Genomic DNA, 11,488 nt, shown 5'->3' on the forward strand with positions numbered 1-11,488 from the left:
ACCTGTGCTTGTGTTGTATACGTTCCATTGTGTAGCTCAAGAAACAACTCTCCTGCCCAGGTGCAGAGCTGAGAGGCATCTTTTTCCACAGCGGAGAAAAACTGGTCTGGAGAGGACAGATGGACTCTTCAACAAAGCATTTAAAACAAAATGTCATGTAAGCAAAATAATCATTATTGTATGTTACTCTATTGCTAGGTTGCAGCAATAATATATCCTTAAAATATAGAAATAATACATCATTTAAGTCTCAGCAAATGGGTCTTTATACAGTACAATATAGATGAGGAATTCAGAACATTCAAATAGATATTTTGCACTTAAAAACAAAACAAAACTGCATTGGATTTTCTAAAAGAAGTTACAATTACTTATTAATAGCCCATTTACCAATCAAATATAAATCTTAGCATTAGCTTTATTATAATTATTGAGATCTCACACTTATTCCATTAAAACCAACTGTAATCACTGTAAGCATGAGTAAAAAATAATAATGACAGTGTAATCTTGACTATATTAGACATGATGGCATGAGTAAGCATTTAAAAGCTACTGACTCACCTGGGTAGACCATCTGTATCTTTCATTCTTCTAAATCGTTCCAGCATATTCTCTGTTGGACCACCTCCTCCATCCCCAAACCCATAGAGAACAATACTGTTATTTACACGACCCTTATCCCTGTTGTTTTTTACAGTCTTCAGTACCTGTAAAAGAACAAAATACATTGCCCTCAAAACTCATTAAAAACGTAATGCTACTGAGTTTTAAGTTTATTTATGCAATTTAAAGCACATTGTGAAGCCCAGGATCAACAATTAGTTTAGCACATTGGAAAGAATAGGTGTGATTTCAGTGTTCAAATATGTGCGTCTCAGTGTAGCTCAAAAAATAGGTGACCATAAAAAATAAAATCACGCTCAAATAAGAGTACTATTAGAACAAGTTAAATACTTTTCAAAATGATTTAGGTTTGCAAAAAGGTTGCATTAAAGCTGTTTGTTTTGATAAAATCTGAAATAAATAATGTAATGATAGACCCCTGCAGCTCAGAAATAGAATTGTTTCTAATCTGTTTCAGTTGTATAAAACCATTAGAAACACTACATCACCATGCCAATTAACACTCCTATCAGATTGTATTACAGAAACCATGTTTATACTTTACTTCTAAATTACTAAAATATGTTAGCTGACACTACTAACAGATATCTAAATGATAGAAAGAAAATCAGGATTAAGAAATAACAGAAAGACTAGCACTTAATCAGAGGAAAAAAAATGAAGAAGGAAAATGTTGGACATAGGAAATAGAGAGAATAGTGCGGCCTACGCAGAGAATGATCAAGTTTTTAATAAATTTCTTTTCTATATAGTCTTGAGGAACCAACAGTAAAGACACTGCAAATGGATACAAGTTAGCTACTCCGACCACACATATTAATAACTCTCAACAACAATTAAAAGATAATCAATGTGAAATAAAACGCTTGTTTAGATGCAATGCAGCCAGGTGTTCTTAGTGAAAAGGTATGTGGTATTATTGTACTGGGTCTTGGGAAAATAAAAGTTTGAAGAACCCTGCTCTAATGCTCTCAGGCTCCAGATGTAGATATAAGTACTTCTATAGGTTAACACCCATCCCACATAATCACTCAACTCACCTTACCTTTCACTATCAGATAGGAAGTAACTTCAACATTTAATTTAGTTACTTTAATTCTATGTAATAAACGTAATAGATTTAACAAAATCATCATCTGATCGAAACTTGCTGTTAGTTTGACAGACAATAGTTTACCTTAAAAACACGTCAAGGAAATAAGAGCCTGAATTGTGATTTATTAACCATAAAAGTGTACAAGGTCCCACATCCATGGGTCACAGGATGTATTATTATTGGTTATTTGTAGAGTGCCAACAGATTCCAAAAAAATATTGTGACAGATCAAAAGGATTTTTGTATCTAATCTAGAAGATAACAGACCACCAAAAAAATGACATAGTTTATATAACAGAATTCAAAATACTTAAACTACATGAATATATTCTAAAAAAAAAAAAAAAACGACAAGAGAATTGCTTAAATAAACAAACAAACAAACAAACAAACAAACATGACTGTGCCTGTGATCTCCAATAAATAAAATGCAATATTATGAAGTGGTACCTCTTCCACTTTTCCTTTCATTCCATATGAATCTCCTGGAGGAAAATGAGTCAGGACCTTTGATCCATCAATTCCTTTCCAGTAAAAAGTGTGGTGCTATAAATAAGGAAAGCATGTTAATGCTATAAATATTTTACTTATAAACAGCTACTATTTGCTAAGCAGTAATGATGTTATACTTTACTGAAGAAACAGACAACCTATAATGAATCAAAAGTGCCCCACATGGAGGTTATAGGTCATCAACCAGTTTTTTTTTTTTTTTTTTTAACGGGACATTCTAGGCTACAAATAAAATACTTTTTTTGATATAGCATTTTATTTTTAAAGACATTCCTTTTTTGTACGGTGTGATTAACCCCTTGAAATGAGTTATACATATAGTCAAAAATCAAAATTGCAGATAAGGATACAGGTGGTGAGCCAGTCAGAAACAGGCATACATGTGTACGCACCAATTACTGGCTGTATCATCTTCTGAAGCAGAATGGGGTGTTACAGGAGTGCAACTATGACTAACATAGTAAAAGAAGGATATTTGTATAAAAATAAAATGCTTTCACGAAATATAGCATTTTATTTTTACAGAAGAATGTGCCTTTAATACCTTAGTAGGGTATAATAACTTTATCCCTGCTCCAAAGCACAGGACGTTAGCAGCGGGTAAAGATGAAATGTCTCCTGTTGCCCACAATTGCTTCAAATATGACTAGGTTAAGGCATAGCTCAGTGGAAAGTGCCTAATGTCAGAGTAACGTAGGTTATATTTAGCTACATGTACCTAGAGAATATTACAGAAAATAATAAGTACAATGTTTAAGGAAAAAAAATAGTAAAATGAGAATAAAGCAGTTTGAAAATTAAGGAAGAAGAATATTTGAATACAAAGTGTCAGTATTACGTGCTGTTGATTCTAGCAAGGACAATAGTTCAGTTACTAACCGGAAAAGCGTTGACTAAGCTCCAGCTGAGTTTTTGTGTTAGGAAGCGATGAATCCCACAACCGCTCATCAGCTGAGGAAACTGAGCTGAGTACCCAAATGTATCTGGCAACCAAAACTATTAGAAAATATTTTATCACCAAACAGAAAAAGCAATAGCATGATATTGTTACTTAATGTTTTATTACTTAAAGAGACTCTCAAATCAAAAACATAAATTATGCTTACCTGATAACTTAATTTCCATCTGTATGGGAAGAGTCCACAGCTGCATTCCTTACTTGTGGAAAATACTGAACCTGGCTACCAGGAGGAGGCAAAGACACCCCAGCCAAAGGCTTAAATACCTCATCCACTTCATCATAACCCCAGTAATTCTGGCGAGGGAACAAGGAACAGTAGGAGAAATATCAGCATGAAAAAGGTGCCAGAAGAAAAAAATTTAATTTAGGGCCGCCCATCGGAGAACACGGACGGGAGCTGTGGACTCTACCCATACAGATGGAAATGAAATTATCAGGTAAGCATAATTTATGTTTTCCATCTTAATATGGGAACAGGCAACAGCTGCATTCCTTACTTGTGGGAAACATATACCCAAGCTCTAGAGTACATGGAATGCTAACGGGAGGGAAAAAAGAGAGAGACGGGCCCTAATCTGAGGGCACCACAGCCTGCAAAACCTTTCTCCTGAAGGCTGCTTCAGTAGATGCAAAAACATCAAACTAGTAAAATTTGGAAAAAGTATGTAAGGAGAACCAGGTAGCCGGCTTACAAATCTGATCCATAGAGACCTCATCTTTGAAGGCCCAAGAGGAAACCACTGCTCTCGTAGAATGAGCCGTAATCTTCAGAGGAGGCTTATGTCCCGCCGTCTCTATGCTAAACGGATGACACTCCTCAATCAAAAAGATAAGGAAGTCGAAGAGGCCCTCTGACCCCTACGCTTCCCAGAAGGGAGAACAAACAGAGAAAGAGGTTTGTCTAAATTCCTTCGTGACCCGAAGATAGAACTTCAAGGCACAAACCACATCCAGGAATACGTTGTAAACATTCCATCAACGAAAAAGGATTAGGACATAAGAAGGAATCCGCAATCTCTTGATTGATGTTGCGAATTGACACAACCTTAGGAAGAAAACCTAACTTGGTTCATAGAACAGCCTTATTGGCATGAAAAGTCAGATAAGGAGGGACGCATTGCAGGGCAGCAATCACAGATACCCTGCGTGCATAAGCAATAGCCAGAAGAAAAGGAACCTTCCAAGACCACAATTAATGTCTACATCATGCATAGGCTCCAACGGAGCCTGTTGCAAAACTTTAAGAACAAGATTTAAACTCCAAAGAGGAGCCTTAGATCAAAACACAGGTCTGATTCCAGCAGAGTCTTAACAAATGGCTGCACATTTGGAAGCTCAGCAAACCTCTAGTACAGCAACACAGACAGGGCTGAAAACTATCCCTACAGGGGACTTGCAGAAAAGCCCTTCTCCAGTTCATCCTGGAGAACAGAATAAGTAGGTCCTCCACACCTTATGATAGATGCAACAAGCAACCAGCTTACAAGCTTGAATGAGAGTAAATATAACTCTCTCAGAAAACCCTCTCTTGGCTAAGACTAAGCGTTCAATCTCCACGCAGTCAGCCTCAGAGAAGCTAGACATTAATGACCAAAGAGACCTTGGTCAGCAGATCCCTGCGACAAGGTAACTTCCACAGAGGAGATGACGACATCCCACTAGATCCGTGAACCATATCCTTCGCGGGCAAGACGAAGCAATCAGTATCACTGATGCTTACTTGACTCGAACCACTACACTAAGAAGTAGTAGTAATGACCAGAAAGGATAAATTAGATTGAACCTCCAAGGCACCGCTAATGCATCTGTTAACTCCACCTTAGGATCCCTGTACCTCAACCCATATCTGGGTAGCTTGGTATTGAGATGTCATAAGATCTTCCTCTTGCAAATCTCCGCAAACACTTGGGATGGAGAGACCATTTCCCCGGATGAAAGGATTGTCTGCTGAGGAAATCCGCTTCCCAGTTGTCCACACCCAGAATGTGGATCGCTGACCGCAAACAAATGTGGGTCTACCCCACACCAGAATTCGAGATACCTCCCTCATAACTAGGGAGCTTCTCGTTCCCCCCTGATGGTTGATGTAAGCCACCGAGGATATATTGTCTAATTGGAATCTGATTAACTGGGACGAACCCAGCAGAGGCCAAGCCTTTAGAGCATTGTATATTGCCCGACGATCCAAAATGAGATCAGGAGGGAGCTTTACCCCCTGAGACCATAGGCCTGTGCCTTCCTGGCACCCCAAACAGCCCCCCATCTTGACAGACTTGCAACCGCAGTCAAAATCCAGAGAAATCTGTTAAGACAGATTCGAAAGATTGCCGTTCCACAACTTGAGCATGAACAGTTGCAACAGTCTGAGGTGAAACCAAAGGAAAATGATGTCCATGCTGGACACCATGAGACCAATCACATCCATACACCGAGCCACAGATGGCCTTAAGGAGATCTGGAGGGCAAGACATGTTGAAGCTAGCTTGCAACATCTCTGGTCTGTTAGAATATTCTCATATCTATGGATACTATTATAGTACCTGTGAATTGTACCCTGGTACTTGATACAAGATAACTCTCTCTAGATTATCTTCCATCCATGGGATCGAAAAAGACAGAGGAGAGATTCCGAATGGTCCACTCTTTGAAATATTTCTTGGACCCGTAGCTAGCCCAAATGGAAGGCAATAAACTGGAAGTGCTGGGCCAGGAATGCAAACCCTAGGAACTGGAAGAGGTCCTTGAGGATTGGTACGTGAAGAGAGAATCCTTTAGATCTACCGTGGTCATGAACTGCCCTTCTCGAAAGAGGGGAAGAATGGACCTTATTGTCTCCATCTTGAATGAGGGGACATTTAAAAACGTGCTTAAGCTCTATAGGTCCAGAATCAGACGGAAAGTTCCCTCCTTCTTAGGGACCACAAAAAGGTTTGAATAGTATCCCAAACCTCTCACTGCGATAGGCACCGGGACAATAACTCCTAAGAGGACAAATCCTGTACACACCCCAGAAAGGAAGACAGGAGGAATCTGCCCTTGGGTGGCTGAGACTTAAAACCTATCTTGTAACCCTGAGCTATGACCTCCAGGACCCATGGATTCTGCACGTCCCTGAACCAAGCGACTAAGAGCAACATATAGCCCCCTACACGATCCAGAAGAGGACTGGGGACCGCCCGTTCATTATGACTTCGATTCAGCGGGCTTCTTGCTCTGCTTGGAATTATTCCAGGACTGAGCCAGCTTCCAAGAGCGCTTGGTTTGCTCTGGCTTAGCGGAGGACTGCTGACATGGGCTTTATCAGAACGAAAAGAACAAAAAACGTACCTTTAGACTAGTTCATATACTCTTGCGGTAGGAGGGCACCCATGCCCCCTGTGACAGTGGAGATAATTGAGTCCAGGCCTGGACCAAACAAAATCATTCCCTTAAAGGGGAGGGAAGAAGTATAGACTTAGAAGTTATATCCGCAGACCATGACTTCAGTCAGAGCTCGGCAGGCCTGAACAGAAAAAGCTGAAGCCATAGCATTTAAGCAAATAATCTGTCACAGATAAAAGAATTAGCAACCCTCAAGGCTGTAAATCTTTCCTGAGTAACGTCGAGGGGACTCCACCCTGATCAAATCCTATAAGGTGTCACACCAGAAGGTAGTTTCTCCAGCAACCGCGGCAACAGCCGCTGCCGGTTGAAACAAATATCCCATATGCTGAAACATCTTTCCTAACAGAGTTTCCATCTTCCATCTCAAACAAAGAACTATCCTCAAGAGGGATAGTAGTACATTTAGCAAGGGTGAAGATAACACCATCCCATTTAGGGACAGAACATCATAACTCCATTGAGAGTCCAGGACCGGGAACAATTTGTTAAAAGAAGAAGAGGGGGAAAAAGAAATCCTATCCTGTCCCATTCATTCTTAATAATGTTTGCCATCTAACAGGAGCAGGGAAGGGTAAGGCACTAATTTAGGAATTAAAGGTTCATCAGGCAATTTGACCTCTGGAACCTCGGAATTCGCCAAAAACTTCCTTTGGAAGAAGCGCAAATTCCTAAAACTAAAGTCTGGTTCCTCTGAAGCCGGAGGTTTTGAGGCAGCAGACTCCGACCCAGTATTTCATACTCTGAAGTCTCAGAAAGAACTTCATCCTCGGATAACCCTATCAGTTAAATCCAATAAATTATCTGATGTAAAAGCAACATCCAACACACCCGGTAACAGTGAAAAATGGCTATATTAGAACAAAAAAGTCTCAGACTCAAAAAATGTTTGCAAAGTTGATGCTGTATTGCTTTTCCAAAATACACCAGCATATATTTGGTAACAGACAGGCAATAAACAAGCTGGTCAAACGCGTTTCATATATTTACTTCTTCAGTGACCATACTAAACACCCAGAAAAATTCCATGAATCTCAAGTTCACTATGGAATATAGTAAAGTTTCAATGTCCTTTTTGGACATTAGACTTTTGTCTAATGTTGCAAATTCGTGTATTGATGTGGAATTATTCCGCAAAGAGATTGCGGGCAACACTATTTTAAATGCAAAATCGTGTCACCCAAAACATATCATTCAGTCTATCCCTAAATGCCAATATATCAGGGTTAAGAGAAATTGCACGAATGAACAGGGTTACCAAAAACACTCTAAAGAACTAACTGACAGATTAATCCATAGAGGTTACTGTAGAGAAGTACTTGAGTCAACTAAAAAGGAAATAGATTATACAGAAAGGACTAGTTTTTTTTCAAACAAGGAAGTCCAAGGGATATAACAGAATAAATCAACCTAAATTCATCACTACATATAGTCTCAGACTCAAAAAATGTTTGCAAAGTTGATGCTGTATTGCAAATTCGTGTATTGAAGAATATGGTCAAATATGCAATATAGTGCGTAAAGCACTTCAAATTTTGTAAACGGATGAGAGTTTACAAACTATCATTAAAGAAGGGATATCTTTCGTGTCACGTAAGGCAAAGACATTAGGGAATATTTTATCACCATCAATGTTGCCTAGGATACAAAATAAAAATTGGTTGTCAATTAAACCAGGATTTTATAAATGTGGAAGTAGGAGATTTAAATCCTGCTCCTATGCTTCCTTTGGTACTAGTTTTGTATCTTCAGTAAATAAAAAGAACTTTAAGATACAGGAACATATAACATGTAATTCTTGTTATGTCATTTATCTTCTGACCTGTAGGGGGTGCTATAGGCAGTATGTTGGTCAAACGGCACGGGCCCTAAAGGATCGTTTTCTAGAACATTTACGTTCTATTGAGGACCCTGAGTCTACTACCCCTATCTCCCTACATTTCAGATGGGAACACAACTCTGACAGTTCTCTGCTGTCATTCCAGAGTATCCAGCTGATTTCCAGACACCCAAGAGGTGGAAATAGAGGAACTACTCTAAGTAAAAGAGAAATATTTTGGATTTTTCAGCTGGATACCAGAATGCCTGCAGGTCTGAATTCCGAATGGGATGTAAAACTTTTTGTAGATACTTAATAATCAGGATTTTCAGTGTTTGAACAATATAAGATTTATTTGCACTGTCTCTTTAAATTTTTAGATTATAGGTTTGCTTGATATAGTTATGCAATTTAGTACTAGAACTACTTAGGTTCACAACTATTTAGATTATAGGTTTGCTTGTTATAGTTATGCAACTTAGTACTAGAACGGTTATGCATACTGTCACTTTAAAGGGAAAAAAATGTTCTTTGTATATATCTTTAAATTAAGCATGTTAATTATCTGGTGCTTTCTGCATATCCCTTAGGTCACCCTTAACTGTGCTTTATAGAATGTGATTGGATTATTACCAATGGGAGGGCACTCCTGGGCTAGGTAAATAGCACTGCATTATGGGTGTTTAGTATGGTCACTGAAGAAGTAAATATATGAAATGCGTTTGACCAGCTTGTTTATTGCCTGTCTGTTGCCAAATATATGCCGGTGTATTTTGGAAAAGCAATACAGCATCAACTTTGCAAACATTATTTGAGTCTGAGACTTTTTTGTTCTAATATAGCGATTTTTCACTGTTACCGGTGGTGGATCGCTTCTTACATTGCACCAGTACAGCTGAGCAGCCTTTGGAGCGTCACAGTGACGTCAAGAGGGGGTGTGATACTTACGTGAAGATCACTGCTATCTGCCGACGGCCACACTGAGCGGATGTCTGAGCGCTTCCATGCTGTTGTGATTAAATTATCTGATGTACTCTGGGAAAGAGTGCAATATGTAACCTTTCGCTTGCACTTAGCAGGGCGAGGTAAAGCATTAAAGGCAGCAGACACCGCCATCTGAACTGCGCAGTAACGTCTGGTGAAAAAAAGGCCCCCTCCAGATGGAGGATCAGCAATGCTACTGGAAAACTGCATGTGTAGAGAGATAATGTAGGGTACGCACCTCACTGGACGACAGCTCCTCAGAGGTGGATGGCTCCGTGGTATCAAACATGTTTGATATTATCACATAATCAACGCTGATTGCCTATGGAGCTGTTAATATGAGTCGGGATGGTTTCGCAGAAAGACTCTCCCTGCATCTCCGGACTCTAACATTCATCCATGCTCTCACTGAGAGGCTGACAGGACTACTTAAAACTCTACTCCAAAATCTTCTAACACTTCTCTGCCAACCTCCTGTGATGAAAGTCAAAGAATGACTGGGGTTATGAGGAAGTGGGGGAGGTATTTAAGACTTTGGCTGGGGTGTCTTTGCCTCCTCCTGTGGCCAGGTTCAGTATTTCCCACAAGTAAGGAATGCAGCTGTGGACTCTTCCATATTAAGATGGAAATAAACTTATCATTCAGATAGAGCATGCCATGTTAAGACACTTTCCAATTTACTTCCATTATTAAATATTACACAGTTTATTTATATACACACTTTCTGGGGAACAAGATCCTACTGAGCATGTGCACAAGCACACAGAGTATATGTATACTAGTCTGTGGTTGGCTGATGTCTGTCACATGATACAGAGGGCCAGAAAATGGAAGAAAAAATTAATTTGACAGAAAAAAAATCTACTGCTTATGTAAAATTCAGAGTAGGTTATTCAATTTTTTTATTATGTACATGTTAATTATGCCTTTCTGTTGTATTGAGTGGTCTATTAATCATTTATTTATATGAAAAGTAGGAATGTAGCATGTAAGATGTTCAAAACACATAGACTTGCTTTTTGGCAAACAGTTAATATGATGCTTATCATCATATGTATGTTACTAGATATATCAGGCATAATAATCTGATATCATTACCTGTGTTAACACATTTCTTTATATTTGCTAGGGAGTTAAGGTTTGCTTCCCTACACAATGGATTGCTTTATGCTGACTGGATTTTATCATCACTTTGCAATTAACATGTATATCAGACAGCAAATGTCACACATGTCTCAATTATTATTTGCAAAAGCAAAGACACAAAATTAAGTGCACAATGTTTAAACGTCAAGCAACAAAATACAAATGTGAGGATACCTCCACGCATTCCTTGCCGAACTCTTGCAGGAAAAAGTTCTGACCCTGCAGGAACTGGCGTACCATGGACTCTCCACTGGGAAGGTTTCCATCCTGTAGGGAAAGAAAAACGCTTTTGATCAATAATTAATTTCTGTTTTTCTTATGTTTAAACTTTCCAAGAGTTTTATTGTATTGACGGTTATTTTTATATTGAAAGATTGCAATTACGAACATGGCTCATAAACTGGTAGAAAAGTGAGCACAATCAAAAGACACAGAAAGAAAGACTGTAACACACAAACATGAGGAAAAGAAAGCACGATCTTGCATAAATATAGAATCATAAAACTTCAGGATTTTAGGGAAGGGCAACTCATTTTAACAATGTGTGTATACCTCTGTAAAAAGATTCTTAGTGTAGCAAAAATGAAATAAAGCATCAAAAATAAAACACTAGAACAAAAAAGAAACTTATTTGGACACCTGCATTTTTTTTTAAAGCATTTTCACATTCCAAATAGTACATTCAATATAATGCTAGGAAATGTGAGCCACAGACAGAATATTTGCACAGTGTTATTCATCCTGCTTATTACATATTTTAGAACAGTGTGTATTTTGATGTTTTGTACTAAGAAACTGAATAATGCATAAAGTCAAGTACAGTAGCTAAATATCTGAAACCAGCAATAAACTAAATTATAATGGAGGCTCCACAACTTAATCTTCCCATTGCAGTATAAATGTTAAAGAGGCCCTAAATGTGCAGGGTAAGTAAGAAAGAGAGAGGATCCCATTTGGGGAA

General features: G+C 38.6%; 1 protein-coding gene across 1 annotated transcript in view; it reads right to left on the reverse strand.

The window, feature by feature from the left end:
• Nucleotides 1-11,488, reverse strand: part of MAN2C1 (mannosidase alpha class 2C member 1) — a 97,182-nt gene that overhangs the window by 54,262 nt on the left and 31,432 nt on the right. The window contains 5 exon segments of the mRNA XM_053717405.1: nucleotides 3-126; nucleotides 565-710; nucleotides 2,174-2,269; nucleotides 3,116-3,232; nucleotides 10,702-10,794. Of these exon segments, the coding sequence (XP_053573380.1) occupies nucleotides 3-126; nucleotides 565-710; nucleotides 2,174-2,269; nucleotides 3,116-3,232; nucleotides 10,702-10,794 (576 nt within the window).

This window comes from Bombina bombina, chromosome 6, assembly GCF_027579735.1.
Source record: "Bombina bombina isolate aBomBom1 chromosome 6, aBomBom1.pri, whole genome shotgun sequence".
Classification (NCBI taxonomy): Eukaryota; Metazoa; Chordata; class Amphibia; order Anura; family Bombinatoridae; genus Bombina; species Bombina bombina.